General features: G+C 35.6%; 1 protein-coding gene across 1 annotated transcript in view; it reads right to left on the bottom strand.

Annotated features, from left to right (window-relative positions):
- ULK4 (unc-51 like kinase 4) overlaps positions 1-27,265 on the bottom strand; it is a 213,383-nt gene that overhangs the window by 90,762 nt on the left and 95,356 nt on the right. Inside the window, exon 31 of the mRNA XM_083863372.1 lies at positions 24,763-24,811. Coding sequence (XP_083719498.1) covers positions 24,763-24,811 — 49 coding nt within the window. The remainder of the gene's footprint in view (positions 1-24,762; positions 24,812-27,265) is intronic.

The raw sequence follows: 27,265 nt of genomic DNA, 5'->3' as shown, positions 1-27,265 counted from the left end.
CAAAAAGGAGCAACTATTAAAAAGGAGTAACTACTAATCTGACAACCAATTTCTAGAATGACCATGCTTTTCAGATGTATTGCAACAGTAACATATTCAGTTCACACATGAAGATCTTAAGTCTTGCAACTCTCATAGAAATTCCTGCTGAAATATTGAAAAATAAAGAGCATCTTTGTTCTTGGTCAATATGTGCTTAGGCAAAGTTAATTGAGCATAGGGGAAAGGTGATTTTGAAGGATTAACTAAGGAGAAAAGAAACCATTAATAAAAAAACCTAGAATGTCAAGCATCAACTAACAGAAAGCAGTAGAATTAGTCTTAGATTTTGTTCTTCTATCCACTGCAGCAGGCAATGCAAAATTTCAGAATTTTGCATTCACTGTTACAGATGAATTGCAAAGCAATTCAGCAGCAGCTCTTAAAACAGAGTAACGTTCCGTCTTTCTACATAATTGCACCTAAATGTCTAGCAGTGATGAAACCTCAAAGCTTAGTCTTTTACACCTAAAAACCTTAGTGAAAGAACTCCACTCTCACAGAAAATTTTCTTCACTGTCAACAGAGGGAGCCTGAGTAGGCTCCTCTCTCTCAGGCTCCTTCACAGAGAGGACATTCAGAAGTAATTTCATATAGAAACAAATTTCCCCACTACCAAGAAAAAAAAGTAGTGAAAAAAATTAGCTCCCTGAGGATTAAAATTATTCTTTGTGAATAGCACTGAAGTTTCCTAAAAAGAAAAATTTGCACACAACTGAACAGACAGTATGGAAAAAAATCTATACAGGTATCTCACTCTGGAGAATTAAACTCCCTGATATCAATGAAGATCCAGTATTCTGGAAGAATTCATGCTAGTATGCTCTGAAGCAATGAAACTCTACAAGTAATAGATACCACCACAGCAGTAACTTCATCTTTAGACTCATAAATCTGTAGATGCTTTGGAGAGTCTCAATTAGCAGTAAAGCATTTGAACTGCAAAGTCACTTGGGAGCTGCAATCAAACATTATGCCAAAAATTACCATACCAAAATATTCACCTATCAGACTTGCATTTCCAGCATTCATTAAAAGCTACTTCCTAAAGAACTCAAAATGACAGATAACAATCAGGGGACATCTTTTTTTCTAGATGGATTTTGCTTTGATGCAAAAGATACTTTGCCACCACAAGGAAAGAAGTCCTCTATTCTGTGTTAATTAATCCTTCATCAGCTGCTAAGGAATGGGTCTCTGTCTCTTCTCCCTCAGAACCTACTCCTATATCCAGAGCTAATTAGTTGCTAAAGCAGCATTTAAAAGCAAAATCTGATATTAACTCAGTTTTCACTACCTACTTAGGTGTGCAAGACCAGGATTGAAAAGCCTTTCCTGACATTCTCCATAACTGAAAAAAAAAATATTCTGACAAAAAACCCAACAGAGCAAAAGCTATGGTCTTACAAGAAATTTAAAAGGATAGAAAAAAATATCCATTGTCCCCCTTAATCTCATATTGAATGTTTTATTCTTTGTACTAGCAGACTTCTTAAAATTCAGGAAGGTGTGGGTGAAAAAGATGTTGAATGAGAAGCCACGGGCTGACAAAGAAGTACAGGGAAATTGAACCCGTCTGAATGAGGAAAGAATGCTTTTCTCTACCACAATGTAGTTGGGTTGAGAGATATATTCAAGCTGGCAGAATTGGTAGGAAAAACACATCTACATGTTTAATATTTTTGACTTTACTCCTTGCTTTATGCCTTCTACCCTCAAAATACTATTTAGTTCGAAAAGCATTGTTTTTCCCACACATTCAAATTTAATCTATAATTGCAACAGAGAAGTTGATAACTAATTTATTCAAGTTACACTAAACTTGAAAACAGTGAAGAGCTATGAAATTTACAAAAAAGAGTCTGCTAAATCTTCTGTTGCCAGAATCATGGTATAGTCTGATTACATTTTGCACTTTCAAAATACATCATTCCTCAATTTTTATTATGATTTATTTAAGGAATTATTTAAGTAGCTGATTACTAGTCTGAAAGATATTAGGAAAATCTCTATATATTTTGTATCTTTTTTTTTTAAGTCAGTCTGTACATCTCATTTGTGGACACCTGTTCATAGAGATTTTGCATGTTCCCAAGAGACACGCATTTAGCAAACAAGCATACTCAACAACCAGGCTCTACCAGCTATCAATCTGCTCAGCTCAAAATACACATACTACTGTGCATGGATGTCCTAGGAAACTCATCTTCCAGCCTTTTTCCGCTCAAGCTACTCCTAGAGCAGCTACATCTGTTAGTTGATACCAAGGCACCAAACTACATGGCAGGAAACGGGAGCACTAACAATATTCCTCAGTGAACAGACTGGCAGAAATACGAGAAAGTAACACAACCAGCATTATTATCCCATGAGAGAGAGGGCATTTCTTTCATGTTTCTCTACTGGGCTTAGACAGACAAGTAATTATGCTCTAAGCAAACTATATTCCTAGGACACTAAGCAGTCAAGGCAAGAGAAATTATGAACTGATTGCTACAAATGAAAACTCTACATTGCAAAACACTGTATTTCTTAGGTGTAAAAATTATTAAATAAATCTATTAATTACTACAGTGGTTTTTTTTGTGGTGTTATACTCAATAAATATTATCTCTTAAACAATACAGTTGTTTGCTCAGTAGTGAAATTCATGTGTACTCTAAAAAAACATAGGGAGATTTTATTTGGCATGATTTTTCTGATTTTTCCATGGTCAGGATGAGACAATTCATGATTGATTCAACAATTAAATTACAACAACTTCCAAATCACTAGTCTTGTCCCTTCCTTCTGACATCACAGAAAATTACAGAATTGGGTATCTCCTCCATTTTAGTATTTTTGTTTCCAGATGTCTAAACACTGAAAAAAAGTAGAATGCATAGTAGACTAATGTATGTGTTGGGTTTGTTGGTTTGGGTTTTTTTTGATCACTTAATCAAGGGCCATGGACATGAGCAAACCTTTACCATAATCACATTATTAAATACTTACAAACTCAGAAAACAAAAAAAAAATTTAGTATGTTACAGTATCTTTGTGAACTACAGGAATGGAGTTTACAGGTAAACTATCTCTATAAAGTTTCTTCTTCCATAAATTAGTGGTACATAATCTTTATTCTCAATTCTATCTCAAGTTAATGTTCCCGATAAACAGTATTTGTATTACACAAACACACTTTCATACCCCATGCATCACAGTGTTATCTTGGCACTTATTCAAGAACTTGAAGATGAATGTATTTTCTTCTTATGCCAGGCTGTGGATATGAATTCCAAGAATAAAAGGAGCTGAGGTGCATTCAATGGTCTAAACAGAACTGAAATATGATAGTGGAGCAAGGTTAGAATTCAGAGCAGTCCCAGCTCTCTGTGTGCACTCTTACATATAGGTAAAACCTTACAAAAGAAAGGCCTTGTAAAACATGCTTCAGGCCTTGTTGCTTTGGCTAAGCTAGCCTGATAAGTTCCTGTGAGAAAAGAATTCTAACAGTGAAAATCAGATTGCATAACAATCTATTCTTTCGAGAAGACAGTTTACACCTGTGAAAACTATCCTGGATCGTTGGAAGAAAAATGTAAACATCTATGGAGAAGGAGAGCCTTAGCAGGTATGCACATGAGCACCTACTCACCAATGAACTGTATGGCAAGAATGTTACTAACCAACTAGAATTAAACATGATACTTTTGAAAACTGTATAAAAATAGGCTGTAACATTAAAGTGGAGCTTTTGCCACTTGACTTTAAAAGTGTCGTGTCCGTCTTTGTCTGACCTCACAGCGACAGCACTACAGTGATTAAAACTCTCCTGAGAGTAAGTGGATTTGATACACATATTTAAGCTAAATAAGACTTGAAGCATTTGCTACCTCTCAATGTCAGTTTACAAACGGAAGTATTTTTAAATCTAGGCCTAAAAAATACAGTGTTGATATAGCCACCAAAAGCTTCATTGCTTTCAGAGGAAAAAGGAAATGAGTCTGGTATTAAGAGCCATGTTTGGATACATTTGGAAGGAGCAGTTTGTATTCACAGCCAGAGAGCTTCTCAACTGGAACAAATAATAATAATACAAAAAAGATAGCAAAAGGAAGTACAGTTTCTTATTCCATGTAGATACTAGAAACACTCTTTTTCTTGTAGACACAACAGGAAGGAAATTTACTTTTATCCAAAAATCTCCCATAGACATACAAACCACTGATCACCTTAACTGTGTGTCCAACAACAAGCCACCAACCCCATTCCCTAATTAAATTCTGTGCAAGATTAAAATAATTTTGCTTTATTATTGTTTACCAGAAGAAACAGGATGTAGTCAAGACAAAAAAAATTAAAAAGAACAAGTAAATAAATCTAGAGACTAGAAAGAGAGAATTTCAAGGTTAAATGGCCATTGCTTCTCCTTACTTAAATTTTTCCAGGATATTGCTGCAGTTTCCAGACTCTATAGAGTTTGCTTTTCTATTAGCTATGCCTTTGGAACCAGAACTAAGGACAGTGTATGTATCTTGGTTATGTTGGTCTGTGACAGAAATAGCATTTTTTCATTACACTGTAATTTTTATTCATTTTCTTCCTGCTTTACATTTAATTCTTATTTTGTCTGTACCTGTGACCCTAGAAAAAGTGAACACAAAGTTCACTTTAGTAGGTCATATTTCAGGTACATACATTTCAGAAACATACTTATGAAATGACAGCCCCATTTTAGCTCTATAAAACAGCATGAGTGCAATGTCAGTCACAGGAATTATATCTTCCAACTACTACAATTCACTGATATTGAAAGACAAGTGTTTCCTTAGCCAGCAACAGTCTGATGATGTTAGGCCACAGAACAGCATCTGAAAGAGAACTGATGAGAAAGAAGTAAAATGAAGTAAGAAATGACAGCTAACAAGAATAGCAATAATAGTAATTATTATTACTCTAAACATACTTACAATCTGAGTTCTATAATAAATGTTTATGTGCTAATAGATTATTATTCTTGTGAATTTAAGATGGGAACTAAGTAAAAGAGAATAGATATAGATTGCATGTATGGAAGAAATTATTTGCAACAAGGGTGCTGAGACACTGGCACAGGTTTCCTAGAAAAGTAATGGATACCCCATCCCCCTAACTGCTCCAGGCCTGGCTGGACAGGGCTTTGAGCAAACTGGTCTAGTGAATGACACCCCTGCCCAGGGCAGGAGGGTTGGAACTAGATGACAGTTAAAGTTTCCTTCCAACCCAAACTATTCTATGATTCTTTGACTTAGTTCTCATCACTCAGAATATTAAACTAAGAAGAAAAGACAAAAAATAGTAATTGCTCCATTGAGTATATAAACAAGAATATAGCAAAACAAATCTTGGACTAGCCTGAGCCTTGCACCCATGGTGGTAATCTCAATAGCGCCAGGCAATAGACAGCTTGAAAAATTTGCAGTCACTCAGCATTACCTGATACCCCACTGACACTCCCTGAAGCACTCTGTGCACTTCCCTGGCACAAACCAAGCACCACTTCCAAAACCTTTTACTCTCACCTGTTCTAAAGTCAATTCTTACATTGCAAAGAAGAGCCATGGCCGAACTTAAAATTTAAAAGCTCAACTGACATCTACAAGAAAACAAGGAAAGGAAACCAACTTGGCTTCTCATAAGCATTTGCAAAAGAGTATCAGATGCTATTACTTGAAAAAAAGTATAATGCTTGCTGCTAAATATGATATCATATTTAACTTATTCCATTTTCATCAGAGATTAATGGATGGTTCAAAGACAGAATCAGAAATGGCTAAGTTCAGCAAAATAGGAGGCACTTCTAAGCAAGTCCTACTTCTTGCTCAAAGACAGAGGAAGTTATACTGCATTTTGTTATTACTACTATTAAGAATATATTGAACAGAATTTTTCTTTTTGCACATCTTTCCAGGGTAATCTCCAAATACTTTATTACAGTTTTCTTCTTAGTCTCAACCCATCTCTTTCCCCAAGCCATTTCTATTTAAATACCTACATACTGATTCAAGAAATTAACTTTAAGAATACAGGTTTGAAAATTCCTATAGTTTATGAAAATAAATTCCACTTAATTACAGAGATACATTTCAGTCATCGATATGTAAGGCATAAGTTCACTTAAAATTTTCCTGATTTTCATCACTGCTAAGGCAGTTATTGCCTGGAAACACAGGAGATTCCAGTGTCTTCAGAGTGTAACGAAGTTCCTTCAACCCCCTAAATAGTGGGGGGTTTCTGTCCTTCATATAGCTGATTTCAGTAGTAAACAGGCACAAAATGATTATACGAGAACTTACATCTATGGCTTTATAAGGAGGACAGGATCCACTAAATATGTTACACATGAATATACATATATATAGGTTTTCTCATAAAGTATTTCAACTATGACATAAAAATTCAAATGAAACTGTTCTAGCAGTGCTGAAAAATCGATGACTTGAGACTCTAAGCTGTTTCAGAATGGAGCCAGACTTTCAATTTCCTTAAATGTTTAAGACTTCAAACAAGCATTCCCAGTGTGCACTGACACACTGGCTAGGTTATCACACTGCCTGTATCCCACAGTGGTTCGCTATCTTACAAGAAATGCAGAGGACTTAGTTCTTTCATTTCTCCTCATTTTTAGTGGAAGTCCAGATCATCAGTAGGCTCTGTGACAAGGAAAATTTAGTATATACAAACTGAAGCAACTTCAGTAGGAGATAGTGAGAGATGTTAGTAAAACATCTTGCTTAGTAGTCAAAATATTTATTTTGAGCTTCAGAAACCTAGAGTCAGTCGTTTCCTCTAGGGTGATTTTGAACTTGGATCTGCATGTCGGCCCTTCCCCTAAAGCATTCCTGATTGACATGACCACTGGCTACCCTGAGATCTGCCTTTCTCCTCTACCTCCCATACAACTGTGGGCAGAAAATTAATCCTGAACAAAAGAAGCCCTTCTTAGTGAAACATGCATCCAACTTGGAATAACATAATGAACACCGAAATAACCCCTATACTTCCTCCCCCAAACAAGAGACTGGAATCCTGAAAACAAATGGAGCCATGACCACAGAATCACAGAACATTCTGAGCTGGGAAGGACCCAGAAGGATCATTGAGTCCAGCTCTAAACTGAATAGCCCATACAGGGTTCAACCCCACAACCTTGGTGCTCTGGCCAACTGAGCTGATCAGCTAGGTTCTGCTGCTCTACCCAAGTTGTCCACCAGCAAAGAGCAGCTTTATTCTCATTTGAATTCATAGCCTGAAAAGGAGTTGGATATTTTTAGATCAAAGTAACATTTTAATGCTAAGAGAGGCATAATATATCGAGAACTAAATTTAATAACACTAGAGGCCAGACAGAAATTTTAGCCCATATGTGGTGGCACACAATGTGTCATTGCACCATAAAATGAAAGAATAAAGAAAAATAATAAAAAAGAAACCAAAACCCAATTAAAAATCCCCCCCAAAACCAAACCAAAAAAGCCCAAAAAATCCAAAGAATTGTACCACTGGATAAGACAGCATAGAAACATATTTTTATATGAAGAAATCAAAACATAAGCTTTGTTAGAACACAGAATCCTAGTAATAACTGAATTAACAAATTTTAATTACTCATAATAAGCCACCTCACAATTTTTAGGTAGCTATATTAATCTTTTACTTCATTTCACTCAATTTATACTCCCTGAACAGTTATTCATACTGAAAAATGTGCACAATAGATGTGAGAGAATAAAAGGATCAAAGAGGAAAACAGCTAAAATATATCTGAAAAGCTGGTAACAGAAATTTTACAAAAGCCAGGGAGAGGAGACTAGAGTATCATTAGCCATTTTTATATCCTAATGGAACATGCAAGTTTCAGTCTGTTACTAAGAGTGGGTCCATGGCAAAGAGCCCAAATGAGGTCTGAGAAAGCATAATGTACCTTTAATGATTGAAATAGCAAGAAAATTAAATCTAATCATGTTTCATTAAACATACTTTAGCTCCTATTTTTACTAAATTATTCTATTATGATTTCCCAACTGTCTGTTGAAATAACCTTTTACAGCAATCTAATTCACCATCATAAACAAGTCTCATTTCTCACAATGAAGCCCCCTGGGATTAGTGAGAGGAGATGGAAAATCTAAACCTTGCCAATCCTGCAGCCACTAAGGTAACCACTCAGGGAGACAAAGATTTTTGTTTTCCTATTTGTGGCTGAGATCATTAAGATATAATTAGAAACTTATTCATGAGTATCAGAGCGTCTGTTATGGAGATACCATTTGCCCAACAAGCATCCTCTATACTAGTCTTTAATAAGCACAGGAGCAGGCATAATCCCCACTTCACTCTCTGGAGAGTTCTGCATTAAATGGACTGCATTACACATCCCTCTCACTCCCTGATTTTTAATGGAATCTTATACATGCATTCAGTATTTTCTGAGACTCCATTGTTACCATCAGAACTGCTAGTCTGTTTGCTTTCAGCAATATGCTCCTGCAGTGCCATCCAGATGTGAGCCCTAAAGATAGCTACGTGAAGGGAATTTAAATCCTGCTCCAGAATTTGACACAGGGCAAGCAAATGTAGAACTTGAGAATATACAGTAAGTAATGGATTGTTTACAGAATAATCCTTGGTTCTCTGCAGCAGTGAAAGGAGCTATCAACCCTCATACACATCCTTTCTGCTTTAGTCAAATGAATGAAATATGCACCAAGGAGAAATATTGCACTTTACTCCAATAGGTAACTGAAAGAAATTTGGCTTTCCTCTGTAAAGATCTTAATTATTGCTAAACTCCATATCAAATAAAATGACAGCAACAGAAAATTAAAAGCAATATCACTCACCAAACAGTGCTTAAGTATCTGCCACGGGAATCAATTTGAGGCCTTCAGTTAAACTGCAGAGTAAACTGTCAGTCATTGCATTTAGCATCACAATGTTTGAACAGGTTATTATCTTATTTGGTAGTCAGGAGTTTGAAAGGAACTGAGTATATAAAATGGCACAACTTTGCTTCCTGTATCCCTGTGATCAGTAAAGAAATACTTGATCAAAACATCCAATGGGCAGAAACGGAACCATGTAATATAAACAGAGAACCCGAAATAGAAAGTTAAGAGGAAAGAAAAATTACCAAAATTTCAGCCAAGTCTTTGAGATGATGCTCTATTATAATTGTAATTAGAAAGTTACAATGGGTAAACTAAGATTGTGTCATGGTAGGCTTAATCTTTTTGCATACATATGGCTAATGAATCTACCTTAGCAAAGGAATGATTTTTAAGCTTGCCTATAAAAACATTTTACAGAAGAAAATATATCTGAAAAGTAAACATTTACTATAATGAGTAAATGACTACAGTTAAAAACAGGAAGTAAAAAGTAGAATATTAAGATTTAAATTGTTTTGCTTTGTAGAAGACTGACATTCTAAAATCTAATTATCACCCTGCAATACAAACTCTTCAGGAAGACATTAACACAAGGAGTGCATAAAGAATACATGACTGAAGCCAAACCAGACAAATTTCTAGATAAATTATCAGAGTTCAGATGCATAATGTGGAAACCTCTGCCAGCCAGAAACCATTCACGGACATTCAATATTCTTTTACAAACTCTATTGTGAAGCACACAATAGCTCAGTACCTTAGTCATCAGAATGCAGCTGCTCAATAAAGGTACAGTCAGCAACTGCTGCATTCCTATGCCAATATTTATTTAGATGAGATTAAGAGATGTACCTCAGCTGTTTGACAGAACAGTGATAATGTCATAGTAAACTTCTGGTCACAAGATCAATGAATCTTTCTCCAAAAAACATGCATCCCAGATTTACTTCAATATATGTTTTCCCTTAAATGCTTTCTCTTTGTCTTGACATTTATATTAGCAGGAACAGTAAATTAGTGATTTGCTCTTAATCAGCCTGACAAACATGAAGTGTGGAAGAAGTGAGATTTTGCATTAATATTGCTTCTACAGCAAAAATAAATTAATTTTTAAATGTAGGAATTAATCACCTTGAGTGAACATTGATGGTGATTCCTTTCTGTATTACCCATATAAAATTCAAAGAAACTCTGGTAAGGTCATGATTTCTCCCTATAACTTGATAGTTAAAGGTCATAGAGGACACACTTTGGTACTAGACTTGTGAAGTCTTATATTAGAAATAGTCTTTTTGCAGCACCTGCCTTTCCTGCATCATGATGCTACAGCCCCTCCATAGGTCTCCACGTGCTCCTCAGCTCCAGCTGTGACCCAGGGAGTAGGGTGGGACTGAGGGAATGCTGCAGGGCTGCACTCCAGCCAGTGCTTACAGACAGAAGTAGCCCTGCCGGCTTCACCAAGCTGTTCTCCCACTCCCTCTTCTGCTGCTCACAATCAACTGCCACAGAACTCTTGGCACCAGGCACATTTCTTCTTTTTTCACATCACACGATACAGTATGACAAGTTCACACAGACTTCAAGATTGTCACACACATGTACATATATGGGCATATTTTATATATTACATACATGCACACACATATATATGAATATTACAATCTGACTATGGGAAAAGAACTAAATAAACAAAATGAAATGTGTCCAAGGTGTGGGCACTGCAAGACTGTGACAATAGGAAAAAAGCTTAAAGAATGGGAGGTGAGATTTATCAGTTACTGATAAAAGTGGGGGAGGATGAACGACGAAAGATAAAGAATTCAATTTGTTTAATCTTATTCACAGCAGAACCAGTTACCAGTCTAGAAGATTAACTACTTTAGTTACATTGCTTAAATTAAAAGGTAGGAGAAAGGCAGTAAATGCTACAAACTTTTGGAGGAAAGGGGTGTGACAGAAGTAAGATGGACTCTGAAGATGATGATGCCAGTTGAATCTCTAATTTAAAAAGAGCACAATTATCTCTTCACCCATCCCAAATCACCTCCCAAATATTTTTTCCCTAAGTGGGAAAATTCTCTAATTATAATGACTGAGTGATGCTTTGATGTAATAAAAATTCTGCAAAAATGTGCTATGTTAAGCATTGACAACTCTAAAACTTGTTCATAAACAGTGGCTAAATACTAATTCTTAAAGAACATCCAAACTTCTTTATGAATTCCCCAAATTACTGTTAATTTTTAACTCCACAGCCAGCCAAATAAAGAGCACAGACTGAAAATTAACCTTATAACTCAGAGCTGTGTATTTTTAACTAGTTAATTTCTCTAAGAAACAACTTGCTTCAGAAAACAAGTCAATCTGTTTAAGTTATAAAAAATCAAATTGGTTTCTCGTATAAAAATGGGAGATGCAAGACAAATTTTTGCAGTTAGTAACTAAAATCTCACAATACAGAAAGATTCCCATGGATTCATTTTTAGTATGCAAAGCAGAATCCGACTCTGTTCAAATAGGTCTACCTACCCTAACAACATATCTTAAACACTTGACAAGAGGAGAAGCCCCCCATGACAGGTATACTGAACACTTTCCTCAGTCTCCAGGAATTCACAGCCCAAGGACTTTGAGCCAGAAGCAGACTTTATACACATAATAGCTCTCAATGGATTTTTGTTCCATTAATTTGTCCAGTTTATTTTTTAATTCAAGTAAACTGAGGATGCCATGGAGCACAGCTGAAAGCTGAACATAACCCTACAGAAAAAAGAAATTGACCTTTTGCCAATTTTTCAGACCCCAACTGCAAGTTTTCTTTAGTTCTTATAATGCAGATCTTGTGTGAATAGAGACACTGAGCAGTAATACTGTTCCCTATTCACCTGACTATGGTAAGTATATGTAAAGACCACATTTGCCTCTCAACTACCACCTTCCAGATGAAAGCATACAGAGGAATAATCTCTTTCATAGTGGCCATTCCCAACCTTTGAGTATCTCAGGTTGTTTTTTTTCTTTACACTATTTGCAGTTCTACTGTAAACATTTTTGAGATGTGGAAACCAAAATCCACACAAGGAGTAACACGCACAATGATTCTCTGCCTGCCATTGCAATACTACTTCTTACAATGAGTAATATTCAGTGTTTTTTCCAGACCAGGACAAATTATTAAACCAATGTTTTTATTAGACCATGTTTTTATCTAACCACAATTCCTGAGTGATAATGACAACACATCTTACATCTCTGCATATGTAGAGCTGCAACCACAGACAGCAGTCTCACATTGTGCAATACTTCAGAACACATACAGGTTTCATATCTGCTTTGAAAAGGGGTGCAAATTAAACTGAAAGTGAATAGTATTAGGTGTCAAAAAAACTTGAGAGGATTTTAATTACATGAATAATCACAAGATCCTGAAGGTTAGCCACAAAACTTCTATCAAAAAAGGCTCAAATCAAGCGTGATGAAAGAATATGTGAATGCTGAACAGCTTTATGACTACAAAAAAACCTAAACCAAAACCAACCCAACGAAATACTGTTTAAGGGGGGGAACCTTGCATTAGAACCTCTGCACTGTGAACTTCATAAGATCTTAAAAGAACTGCGTTTGCTGAAAAAGTGAGAGGGAGAGAATATGAGCACCAATTGTGTTTCTATCCAAGCCTTAAGGCTGTCTGTGGTGATGGTCAGTCCAGATCTCTCACTCCTGCTGTTGGTGAAATCCATCACTAAGAAACACAAGCTCAATACCCTTCTGCTTTAAGTTCCCAAGACTGACACACTGATCTGTCATCTAAAATGAAATTCCTGATAAAAGGTTCAGTCAGCATGAAAAAAGGTTATAAACTCTTCCTTCAGGCTGGACTGGGGGAACAGTAACAGAATCATTTTGATAGAAGGGGCTAGACAGAACACAGTAGTATAAAATTAAGTACTGAAGAATTTTTATTAAAGTTTTCTATCAATATAAAGTGACAAATAAAAGAAAAATTATTTTCTTATCAGGGCAAAAAGTCATGCATTTTCCATACTTCTAAAAGTTTTTTACAGATGATTCTTCACCTAAATACTATAAAATTCTTCTTTCTACATATTTCAAATATTCTACAAATCCTAACTGACCGAAAGCTCATAGAGTTAAAAAAAAAGGTCTTAGTTAACACTTAACTAAACATGTCTTCCAAGAAATAAAATCTACTAGCATCACCTTTATCTGTTGTGGAAAGTGGAAGTTAGCATGTTCCCTTAAGGGTCAGAGCTGCACAGCTTGTAAGTAAAAATATAATCATTAGGAAAAATTCTCCACAATAATATTCAAATTACTCAATCCCAAAAGAAAAAAACCCAACTGTTTAGAACACTGTTAAAAACCCACAAGACATATTTCAGGTAACCTTGCACAAACGTCCAAGCATATTGAGAGAGAAACCAAGTTGGCAGAAACACTCAGTGGCTTTATACACCCATCCATTCAACCCTGACCTACAATCTGCCTTGGACTTGGTTCATAAAACACCACCCTCATGCAGTGTAAAATGCAGACGGCTCAGATAAAGAAGAAATGGGAGTGGAGCCAAGCCAGCTGAGTAAGCATTGCCATTTCAGTCCATCCACTTAGCTTACTTAAAGGTCAACACATACAAGTTATTAGGAAGCAGGAAAAAGATGAAGAGCTCAGAAATCCAAACTCACCTGAAAGACTACTGACTTGGATCCTAGTCTAAAGGAGTTAATATATCTAAGTACAGATAGGGCTCAGTGTATGGTGGCTACCATGCTAGGAGATAACCTGTGGGGTAATTTTTGTTCAGTTGGTTGATTTTTAGGAAGATGGACTGGACTGGGAAAATCAAATCACAGAATAACATATGGTTGAAGGTGCCTCTGGAGCTCTCCAGTCTAGCTGGCTGCTTGGCTCAGGCTGCTTTGAGTCTCCAAACATGGAGATGTTACAACCTCTCTCACCTCTCATTCCAGTGTTTGACCACACTCTTCACAGCAAAAAGTTTTTTTCTATATCAAAGCTGGATTTTCCCATCTACCAGCTTATATTCATCCTGTCATCTCTCCATTGTGCACTGCTGAGTCAAGTCTGGCTTCATCTTCTCTGTACTGTCCCATGAGGCAGCTACAGGCAGGAAATAGATGCCCCCAAGATTTTTTGGCAAAGGTTGTATGAAACTTGTTTTCTCATCCTCTCTATGTGTGTCATGTGCTTCAGACCCCCTGATCATCAGGGTGGGCTTGCTCCAAGATGTCAAAGTTCAGGATAAGCACAATTACATGTTTTACAATATATTTTAATCTTTTCTCTGAACACAATATTTGAAAACTGTGGAGGTCCCTGGAACCCCTTGGGACAATTCCCAGAGTCTGGCCCTGGAAGGATAGACCACAGGGTCTTCCCTGCCTAGCCTGAAAGAGAGCATCTTCCCCATGGTGCTTTGCACACTGTGGCCTGCCCCAGTCTCTTCTCCCCGCATGCCCCTGGTTCTCGTGGTTTCTCCTTTCCCTGTTCCCCTATTGGTGGTGGTATTCCAGGTGGCCAGCCCTGTTTTCCCTATAGGTCACTGACCTCTGCCCTGCCCCTTGTACTGCCCCTGTGCCCTGAGGTCATTGGCTGCTGACCCCATACTTGAGTCTGGGCACAGCACATGACCTGGTCTTTGTCCCTCATCTTCCTATGGCACCTGAAATAAACCTTGCTGGAACTGATTTCATACAAAGGCCCTCCTTCCCTCTCATTGCTGAGCTTAGCTGTGGCATGTGTGGATGTGTGAGCTTGGCTGCTTTTCCTGAATCCTCCCCCAAGCAGCTTTTCCACAGGAGATGCTTATTGGGGTATAGGTAGTTACTCATTAATTGCTTTGAACAGAGACTAAACTGCATCATCACCATGCATCCCTGCAGCACTCAGTTTGTCCCAATCAATGGAAGATGCAAAAGACCAGAGGTCCCAGCTGGGCTCTAGGTCCCTTTGGAGCAACACTGTGAAATGTTCTTGGGATGGTCAGAGCAATGATGTGATAAATACACGGGATCTGCCATGCAAGGAACAACAGTGATTATTACTTCATAACAACTTTTTCTTTGAAATTGTGAATATATTTTCTTTCAAAAGACAACTTGTAAGATATTACATCATAATACACAAAAGAACTATCCACTCTGGACTACTGTAGAAACATTTATTTAAAAAATCACCTTCACAAAACCAGTATGTCTGCCTGCTTAATGAAGACCAGTAATATATAACATGACAAGTGAGATCAAAGTAATGGAAAACAATCACAACATCATAAAACTCAGAAATGTATTCTAATATCAGGAGTAAACATGGTCAATATTTTTGCAAAGTACAAATACCTATGCACTTCACTACGTTTGCGATTTTCTTACACAGTATGTTAGAGCTAGCTTTAAAATCTTGCTACAGTCTTTTATATTCATATTTATTATCTGTACAATTTTCAACTTTTAGGACAGGATAAATAAATAACTACTAACAAACACATAAGAATATTGTTTATACATGGGTTTTCTTATGTCCCTTAGCACTGCATATAAAATAGAAAAAAAAAATAGCTGGGTAGCATACACACTAAAATATTAGTGTCTAGCATTAGAAAGCAATTCCTTTAAGATGTAAATAGCTGAATTTTCTTCCTGTACAAGAACATAATGTTGTCACAAGTGCTATGGACTCAATTTTTCTCTCAGAAGTGGAGCTCCAGGTGATTTAGTAAATAATTTTATTCCCTCCCTTAACAGGAGCACTGGTTCAAAGTAATTTTCCAGATAAGAAGGAGAGTGATAGAAGGATATGCTTTAGCAGTACTTCTCTTTTTTTTAAAGCCCATTTTATTATGCAGAATATCAATTTATGCTATTAAAATTATTTAGAGGATGACTTTGCTTCCTTTCACTTCTTTCTCCATCAGCAATCCTACTGGGGATAGATCTACTCAGACATACAGTCATAAAATAGGCTGCCCATATTTACTTAGTGTTTCTCATAACAAAATCTGAATACTTTCTAAATATTAATGAATTCATCTTCCCTTGTGATATTACCTTACCATAAGAAAAAAATCATTAAAGAATTTTTTTAATAAGGTCTAGTTGGGACCTTAAACAGGCTTAGTTTCAGAATGATGAGAACCAATTGCTGAGTTTTCTCAGAGTAAAGGCGCTCATTGGACACCCAAAGAACAGAAGCACAACAAGCACATGGTGAAAAAGAGGGCTTATATAATTTTCCCAAGGTCAAGAATAAATGTGGATCAGCAGCAGGAATAGGAAGCAGTTTTCTCAATTCTCTCACTACTCTATCAACAAGCCCATTCATTCCACAAATCATGTACTTCAAGTTTTCATTTTTTTCATTAACCTGTTCTAAAATATTTGTAACAAATACACATTTAACTACTTCAAAAAGAAACTTGAATTAAAAACAGCCAAAATTATTTGACTCAAGCAACTCTTCAAGAAAGATTAAAAATCATCTATTAATACCATTCAAAAAAATCAACATCAAACTCCTAATAACAATAATTTTCTCAATGTGATGGATGGAAAATAAATAATTCTAGCTCTGTTTAAAGCTGGCAGCTGTTAGCTCAGAGTTAGGTGGAAACATCTTCATGAATTGCTGCCACACACTGCCTGCAGCACAGACAACTCTTCAGCTCTGTGGTAGTAGCAAACAGGCTGAAAGTCTAGCATAAATCAAAACGATATTAAAAAAAAAAAAAGTTTCTTCCACGGTTAGCAGGAAAATGCCTCTGCAAAAGGAACTTTAATGAACTTATCACCAGGGAACAACAAGCTGGAGACCAGTGTTATGGAAAGGGAGCTGGGGTCCTGGTTGATGGCAAGTTGAATGTGAGTCAGCAGTGCCCTGGCAGCCAGGAGGGCCAAGTGTGTTCTGGGGGGCATCAGGGACAGCATCGCCAGCCAGGCAAGGGAGGGGATTGTTCCACTCTGCTCTGGACCGGGGCAGCCTCACCTCAAGTGCTGGGGGCAGCTGGGAGCAGGTTTGGGCACTACAATGTAAGAGGACACCTAACTATTAGAGCACGTCCAGAGAAGGGTGAAAAGGATGGCATAAGGTCTCAAGAACAAGAGCTACAAGGAGCAGATGACGTGACTTAGCTTGTTCAGGTTGGAAAAGAAAAGGCTCAGAGGAGACCTCATCACAGTCTATGACTTCCTTAGGTGAGGCAGCAGAGGTGAGATGCTGATCTCTCTCTGGTCACCATCAATAAGACTCAAGGAAATGGAATGGAGCTGTATCAGGGGAAGTTCAGATTGGACATTAGGAAAAGACTCTTCACTGAGTAGGTGGGCTGGGCACTGGAAGTGGCTCCCCAGAAAAGTGGTTGCAGCACAATGCCTGATAGATTACAAGGAATATCCAGACAATACTCTTAGTTATATGATGACTAAGGTAACTCTGAAGGAAGCAAGAGTTGGACACTACGATCCTTACTAGTCCCTTGTGCAGACAATCTATGGTTCAGCCATTGCTTTATCCGTATGCAAAACCACTGCACATCACATGACAACATCTGGGGAAATAAATCAAATGTCATGGGTTCCTGTTATTAATCACAATCAGAGATTGTTTTTATATCAAGCAGTTTGGCTTCTAATAATATTATTGTCATCTGTTAAGAACACAATAGTCACACATGAATAACTGTTAAGAATTCATTCCATGTACAGCATTAATAATTGGAGAGATCAGTTGACCATAAGAGATTAACAACCCAATTTAGCACTAATCAAACATTTATGTGTATAAACCCATTCTCAGAAACTCCTGACTAAAAGATCACTAAAACAAAAGAAAAAGAAAGTTTCTGAAAATAATACTTTCTATAAGCAGGATTCTTTTTCCTGCTAAAAAAATCTCAGGAGAGTTCCACTTAGACATGTTTATTTCCAGAAGTACAAATTTAGATGTGCAAGCTTATCCCTTTTAAGTATACACTGCTTTCAAGTCAGCAATTTAAGAGAGATAAGTAGTCTCAGGAATCCCATCCTTAAACTGAAAGTGCTTAAGAAAGTTAACACAGTAATGAAAAATCCTAACATTCCTACCAGAGGAGCCATATTTTATTCCTGGAAAATTGGAAATTAACACACTGTACCCTACTGCCTTTTACAATGTCTTCTTTGGTCTATAGAAACTCTCCTATTAATTTGATTTTGCATTAAAAAGAGAATAAATAGAATACCTTACTGAATGTTGACACAAGACTTCAATGCATTGGTAAGAAATTTGTCAGTTTGGAAAGGATTTAAACCATTCTCACTGGCAAAGCGTCCTACTCGTAGTAAATTTTACATCTGCATTACACTCATCTTCTTTAAGTGACATCGTGTATTTTTTCCTCATGCCAAATACATAAATTCTAAGATAATTCAACACTTTTTCACTAGTTTTTCCTAAACCCATCTTTGGATATTAAATGTCTTTCAAAACCAGCAATTATTTTGCTTTATAAACTACCCACTAAAATAGGGTTTTGGCATTTTCACTTTCAGAAATCCTCATAGATTACATTCCTAATCTGTCACAGCAGTTTTAAATATGCTGTCACAGCATACAATTTGACTATTAAATACAGTAGATTTGAGGAAATGTGCATACTTCAGAGAAAGAAAAAAAGTAGAGATATTCATTATGGATACACTTAAGGTTTCTACTTATAACAAACGTCCATCCTGTAGAAGCCATAAAAATCACTCCTAGAATCCAATTTCAGACACCTTAAAAATGCAGGTTCTCCCCAACAGCAGTAATGAACTGGTGAAATACACCAGAAAGAGCCATTGCATTGAATGCTTTTGTAACAGCATTGAAAATACAGAGAGGAACAGAAATACCACACACAAAGATATTCAAATGAATAGTATTTCCTGTTCTTTAAAACACATGTAGACTAAGCATTCCCAGATACCTTTGTGTTGACTTTTCTACTAGAGAGCTGATTCTAAATTAAGGATATAGTATGACTACAGACTGGAGCAAGATGTCCAGAGCAATCAATCAGCATCAATCTTCTCATGGAAGCGAAGAGCTGAAAGCTTTCACTTTAAGTCAAAACTCATTTACAGCACAGAAGATCAAGGGCCCATTCACACTAGATGCTAGAGCTTTTATTATTTGCAAAACTTACTAACCTAATTTTCTCCAGTAGATGAGTTCTGCAGCATAAACTTGTACTCTTTACAGAATATAAGAGAGACTCTCCTAGTCTTTTGTTTCAAGTACTCATCCTGGATCTCTTATGAGTACTTGCAAGAGTTAGAAACATTCCTCTCATTCTTTCAGACAATCAACAAGATGTGCACCATGCTGGACTAGGAGGTGTTTTCTTTAACAGACACAATTAAACAAATGCCTCAAATGCTGCAATAATCTCTGATCCATGTTCTCTATACTTATCATCCATGTGGCTGCTAGACAGCAAAATATCTCTACCTCTTCCATTAAATGATGTATGACTGTAATCTCTCACTAGAAAGTAGAAACCAAGCAAAAGAAGAATGATGAGGCTCTTTTTGCTCTCCAGTGTTCTTTTTCTCCATTTTTATAATATTTTCACAGGTAAGACTGGCCATAAAACAACAATTATTTTTAAAACATCCTAAGTGGATGGCTTCATTACTTTAACTGAGTCACAAGAAGCAGCATCTCAGGCTATAACCATTTCCTGTGGCTTTTTCCTCCTATTAAAATTTAAAATGAAATACAGAATCCAACCACTGCTTCCATTTGGTTGCTACACAACTTCTTTTTCACAACTTTTCTTTTTAACTGAAGTACTTCAGTTAGAATTATTTTTAATTTAAAAAAGAAAGCAACCTAACCATACCAAAGGAATCTAGTTATACATGGCTATGTACCCTCTAGTTAGACAAAATTTCCACAAAATGGTTAGCTTTCTTGAAAAGAAGTTGTTACACAAGAAAGCTAGCATGGCTGGTTTCTTCTTTTAAAGTGCATGTTTATCTATTTTTTAATGTAACTATTACAATTTTTATTTTAATTACACTTAGCTCATATTCTCTCCCTTAGTGATAAATGTAATGTTTATATTGACTCTATTTTCAACTGCAATTTCAACAAAATGAGCAAAGCACACCTTCTAAAAGGACCAGTGACTGCCACCATAACAATGATTTTGAAGCATTTTTTGAGCGCTCAAGCACAGGTTGACTGCAGTCTATCAAAAACATGAGTAGTATATAATCCTCTAACTTAAGATGTCCAATACAGCCATCCCACAATACACACGGACAGTATAAAATTTCAAACCAATACATAACTAGGAAAAATAATTTAAAAATATATGAACAGGACTGCAAAGGGAAATCTATTTTGTATTTTCATACTAAGAGCTTTCCACTGTATTTAAAGGAAAATAATTTAAAATATGTAATTTTAAAATTAATTTTAATTATTTCACAAATGTAGACAGAAGAGATGGACTCGCTTGTGTAAAGAATAGAATGACAGTATAAATAAAACAACCACTGTATCTGAATCTTTAAAATGGACTGTGCACAGTTTAGATATGAATACACTGTCTACTACTGATACTATTTAATAATAAGATACCATTTTTAAACACAGCAATATTCAATGTTACTATAAAGTAATTTTTATTGAAAAAAACATACCTTAAACTTTAACTGGCTGTTAAGATACAGAAATTTGCCAAAAAAATTTACAGCAAAAACTGATGTCTGTGACAATATGCTGGTGTGACTAAAAGTTACATCAGAAATTTTAATAGGATAAGCACAGAATTGACAACTGAGCTTTAAAAACAGGGCAGCACTGAGCTCCTAATAATAAGCATCATTAACTTAAGTTTTAAAACTTAGCAGCAGAAAAACAGAATTTCCTCAACTACACAGAAATTCTTTACTGTGCAACAGCTTGAATTCAGGTAACACTAAATGAAGACCAGGTAATATTTATGATTTTGCCCTTTTAAAAGTAACATAACACAGAAAATAACATTTATGTCAACTTCATTGCTTGCTGCTCAGCAAAATCTTGGTAGCAATGTAAAATACAAATAGCCATAATTTACAAAAATGGCAGTAAAACACTTCCAAATCCTTTACCAACCTCATTCCAGCATTATAACACAACAATCAAAATCAGTTTTGTAGATCATAAACTGATATTGAAGGCAGACAGCACAGGTTTGACATTGCAAAATATATTAGAAATAGAATACTAAGGATGTAGCAGTAAAAGGCAGCAAGAAAGTAAAACATGAAATATATCCCACAGTAACTTACCCTGCTCCAACCCCTTCTTCATCAACACCAGCATTTCATATTTATACCTTATATCAACCCAACTTTTGGCATTATTTACATAATCATGGAATTTGGCTCATTATATTTAATTTTGCTACCAAGGGGAGTTGACACCTTTTAATTTTTTCACATTATGATGTCAGCTTTCCTCTTGGTTTTCAATCCCTTATGGTCCTGAAAATACTCATAAACTGCCAATATGTCTCCATTTTTTCATAGATACACATGACTACATTTTTACTGATCACATTAGACACTATTGCAAGATTGATGTGTGCTAATATTGCAGTCATACCTTCATATTGCTTTGTAGGACTACTTATAATCTACGTAACCACTAGCACCAGGCTCTGGGATCATGGCACTGATAAAATTAATCTGCATTCAGGTAAACCATGAAATTCACCTCTGAAGTTCTGTAATGAAGAACTGTATTCAGGTTTTTCACATACAAACCACATCATTAGTGTGCATTTCCTAAATGCAACTGAGTGTTGAGAGATGAATCAGTGCAGAGGGTTTCCAGGGGAACTGGAACTCTATTTAAAGCCTCTTACTAATTAGCTCAGTGACTAAACCCTAGTTCAGGTGAAGATAATTTATGGCTATTCTCTTAGAACAAATTTTTAGGTAGATAGTAACAGATCTTTTTCACTGAACCAGTTCTTTTTGATTGGGAACTATAACATTTACAAAATTGCAGTCATAAGTGACATGAAAAGATACTTTTCATATGCTTTGACTGAAATCAGAAATCTAACTAGTCAAGGGAGACGATAGAGGATAAAGAAATTTGCCAAATCTCAGTGTTACTGCTTAGACAACAACATTGGGTAGTGTGCAGTATAAGAGGTAGTATAACTCTACACTGATGAGCAGTGAAAAGCAGTCATATTAAAACTTATTTCTTGTGAACTGCTCAGTATCTGCAAGCCATCATATCCTCGCTACTGTGCTAGCTAGATTAAAGCTAGTACATTCAATCCCATTGGATTGTAGCACAGCCTAGAAACAAAGACTGCTCTTGGAAATGTTTTTCAATTTTGAGCCCACAGTATTTCCCTTCAGAGTCCAACAGAGTCAAGATCCATCAGCTGCATTGCAGGAAATACTGTGAACTATATTTAATGATACATAAAAAAACCACATTGGATATTAAGTCTTGGCATAGAAATTATTCAGTACTAGTAATAAACCATCGACTAGATAGTAACAGCTCTACACTATATTACTGTCAATATAAAATAGAGTATTGACTCTGAAGCATAATTCAATAGTTTAGGGTCTGGTAAAGGTCTAGGTATAATAATACAGAGCCCAACATTACTATTTGTGCTGATCCTTGAAACCGATAAAAGTATAAACCTAGACAGAGACTAGTTTATGGAGAATAATGGAAATCAAATAATATGCAACTCCCTTTACCCATATGACTGAAAATTATTTCAGAAACCTGTAATGAAGGAGTTTGTTAATCTGTCCTGTTCAATACACTCTATTCAAAAGAAAAACAGCCTAATGATTAATCCTTCCAGTCTGATTTAGTCCTGGCTCCTGAGTTTTCCCAAGTGCCCAACGCTCCTTTGCTGAGCTCAGTTTTCTGTAGGGAAAACAGAGGAGCAGGTTGCCACCCTTCTCTGCTGTTTCTGGTGTTACATCTCACATCCCTTGATCCAAACAAGACCATAGCTCACAGCCAGTGTACTGTTAAAGCTCAAATGCTGTATATGGCCACTGAAGCAATTACAGGTGTCCTCTCTGAACAAATCGTGTTGAAAGGGGATTTTTTTTTTTCCTCCCTAAAAGTTACACAATTTTCCCCCAACTCGAACCATAAACTCAAACACAGCCATAGAGGTTTTCAAGAGAGCTGTGAAACCTTGAGAGACCACTAGTCATGGAGGCAATTTTGAGCTAAACTGCTTCACTCCCTAAGAAAATACTGAATTATTTCTAGAACTCATGAGGTCAAACTGCCAGTGGGGAGGTCAGGAGGGAGCATTTATAACTGACTATGACTTGTCCTACTTACATGGTATAACATAAACACATTTTAAATTCCATGACTACACATACATTACACAAAATTTTTCAATATCTGGGAATATTTTGAGAGATCATAACCATGTCCAAACACTCATAGCTATAGACTTACATATATATATATATATATATATATATACATATATATATAATTAAATTTCAAGATTCTAGCACCTGATGACATTTCAAACATTAACTAAATATTTAAGGATATTAACATTTGACTTCCATATTTACTGAGTTCTTCTTTTGTTGCTACCTAAAATTAGTACTCCTCCTAGGTCAAAACTATTTATGAATTACAATAAAACATATGGGTTTATTCTCAATACTTATCACAAAAAAAGATTTGTACATATACGAACACAAAATATCATAAAGCCTGTGTTCTGTATGCTGCTGGAAAAATCTATCATCACTAACAAGGTTACTTTAATAAAAAATGGCTTATCTGGGTATGCAGTATTTAAGAGATTCAAAATGATAGGCAGTAAAATAAATCACTGCAAAGGAAGAGTGAAGATTAAAATACTGAAACTTAAGTAAGGAATATCAAAGTTGATTCAGAATCCCATTTATGAACCTCATCTACCCTGAATAACACCGAATTTCAAGAATGATACAAAAGCAAGTATGCAATCTGCCTGCACTACATAAATTATGTGCATTTACTTATATTGCATATTTAGTATTCATCAGGAACATGCCTACAAGACAGGGCACTTACCTCATACAACTTCATGAACTTAGAAATTAAAAAAATTAACAAGAGACTGGAATTTAACAATGAGAAGGTTAATGGATAGCACAGTACCCAGCTTCCAAACTAGCCTAAAGATCTCTCTTCTTCATTAATATAATTATTTTGCAACATTTCATAGAAACAAAACCAACAGCTTTCATGACCTTTGTAAGTGGCTGTTTCTATTTAGGGATGGAAGTACTGCATATGACTATCCCAAAATCATGTCCTTAATACTTTATATTGAATGAAATTCTAAAAGCAAATAGTGGCACTTGAGACTACCATGCCAACAGTATCAAACTTGTACTTGATGCTATAAAATAAAATGCAACTTCCTCAGCATTTCTTGAATGAATTTGGCAAATATATAGTTCCATAATTAAGAATCAAGCTCATTAATTTTATTTTTCAGATTTTTTTTGTTTCAAGAAAGAAAAAAGTACTTATCTTGAAGAACCTTCTTATAAAGGTGGACTAGTTAGTGAGAACCTCCTAAATTTCTGCTTACTCTAGATTTGTTTGTTTTGTTAGGCTGTTTCATTTGATTTTACCATCTTATTATTTTATCAGCATTCCTAATGAAACGTACTAGTTAGACATGATTTGAGAGATAGGATATCTATCTATTAGAATATATATCTGTATTAAAAATTATTCTTACCAAGATGACTTGAAAAATAACTGGAAAAAGATGGATTTCTTCCATGAGGCTGTAAAAACATATTTTGAGATTAATTTTAAAACAGAGGAAGTGAATTCTTATTTAACACACTAAACTCACAGGAGGAACAGAGCAGTAAAATAGCTGTTGCCAAGATCCATGACCCAGAACCTTAGCCTTTGACTAGCTCTCAACAAAAATGACCTCCATTTCAGATATTAAACAGAAACAGCAACATTACACTGCTTTGGAAATTACTTCTAGGTCTGCTTCACAGATGCAATTCAAGTGGGTAGAACAGTAATTAATTTAGCATTTTTTAATGGCAGTAATTAATAAAATACTGCAACTATAGCACTATACATACTATGAAACAGAGTGCATCATTAACTGTTTGAATTAATAGACTCAGCATACATAATGCAATTATAAATATGCTGTATTTTTTAAAAGACTTCCATGACTTTAAAAGACTAACTTCTTCAGTTTAATATATTTATATATGATACTTTTGTCAGATACTTGACAATGCTGAGCAGTAGTGGCCCAAAAGAAGTCACCTATATTCTCCTGCATTTCAAAATCAGATAAAACCTAGCATATATACACTTAAAGAAAGAATATTCTCAAAAATCAGTAATACTTTACATTAATGCAGTGTTTTCTATTCTTAGAGAACAAAACACTGCATTAGTAAAGCATGTGTCTCACACACTATGATGACATATGAATCACATGATTACATGCTTTTTACTGCATTGTATTCTCTAATTGGAAGAATGATTGTCACCTTTTCTTATACACTATACTAAATCCCTATTCACCAAACACCTCAGAGAACACCCAACTGTGTGTTTCAAAAAATTTTTCTTGTGTCACCATAATGCCACTGAAGTGCTTCATAAACAATTGGTAGGTTTAGCTTTGTGACACAGCAAAGATAAGACTGCATTAAGAAGTCCATGTAAAAAATGCAGAACTCAAACACAGAGAGCATGTCTAGGATCTCAGTGTACAACACTCTACAAAACTGAGTTGCCAGTAGTATGTCAGCTAAAAGCTCCATGCTATATTACACAGTTCACTGTGAATAAACAGGAGTTATATTTGATAAAATAAGGATCTAATTTCATGTTTGAAGCTTTACTGTGTAAAATTCTATATTGGCTTCTGGTAAAACAATAATCAGATTAATTCTGTTTGGCAAACTATTTGTTAAAAAGAACTCATATACACCTAAAATCACATAGTTCCATTTAAGAGTTTTTATTCATGTCCAATAAGAAAAGACAAGAAGGTGTTATGGATAGTTATGGATAGTTATGGAAGGTTTATGGATAATATATGCTAAAATACTAGACTGTGAACTGAAACAGCTAAAAGAAATTTTACATTCTTCTCTATGAACTTAATGCAAAAAAATCAGAGAGGGCTAGAACAGACTTCCAAAGGTTACAAAAGAAATGCTTCATTTAGATTAATATCATCTGTAAGAGCCCTGGTTGTTCATATTTGCTAGAATCATGTCTTGCAAAGGAAATATAATGAGGAGTGAAAGCCATGCTAAGAGAACAACAATATCTATGAATAACTCAGAAGTACTTCTAAGTAATGCAGATATATGCATTTTATATGAATAATGGTAAACTTTTTCATACTGTTTTTCTGTTTCTCTGATCCTTGCCTTCACCTAAATGTAATATATATGAGTTAAGGGTGGGAATAAGAAGACCTATTGCATTGTACAGCACTAGAGAAAAATAAAACACATCCACTAAATTGTTCAAAACATAAAAAACCAATATAATTTTATGCACCCACATATAGATATTTAACAAAATTAAGTAACAGCCTTGTTCAAAAACAGTGTTCATTTTTTCTTGCATACAGAAATATTACACTCAACAGAGGGAAAAGAGTTTAGGTAGGGAAAGAAATTCATTATTTCTAAGTTTAGATAAGGACAATTTATCTTCCTATTAAATTGAGGGAATTTTTTTCTATATGCAATGGAAACAAGCTACTTTCATAGGTCAGGAGAACATGAAGGATAATCTCCTCTGGGCCATCTAATAACCCTTAAATAGACAGTTATGGCAGCTTGGACACAGGTCATAAGAGAGTCCCAGGATTACAGATAGGAGGACTTATTATATTTGAGGTTCATTTCCAGAGCCAAATCTACTAGTTCAATTAGAAGCTTAGTCCATGCCTGCAAAACAGAATTTTGCTGATGTAGATATAACAATACTGAATGTAAAGAAAGTAATTTAAATACCACAGAATCCCAAAAAGAGCAGCTACTGTAATAGCAATCATACTGACAAAATTAAGTTTTGCCAGCACAAGCCTAGTTTTGCTTAGGGTTTATTGGAATTACTTACTCCAGCAAAAGCTGCTCACTTTGCTACATAAGCAGCATGTGAACTGTAAGAAACTGTGAACACATTAGCAATAAAACACAATCAAATAGCAAGAATAGCTAAGCAATCCTAGTTTAGGC

Source organism: Zosterops lateralis, assembly GCF_965231275.1.
Source record: "Zosterops lateralis genome assembly, chromosome: 1".
Taxonomy (NCBI): domain Eukaryota; kingdom Metazoa; phylum Chordata; class Aves; order Passeriformes; family Zosteropidae; genus Zosterops; species Zosterops lateralis.
This window is presented reverse-complemented; position numbering and strand designations above follow the sequence as displayed.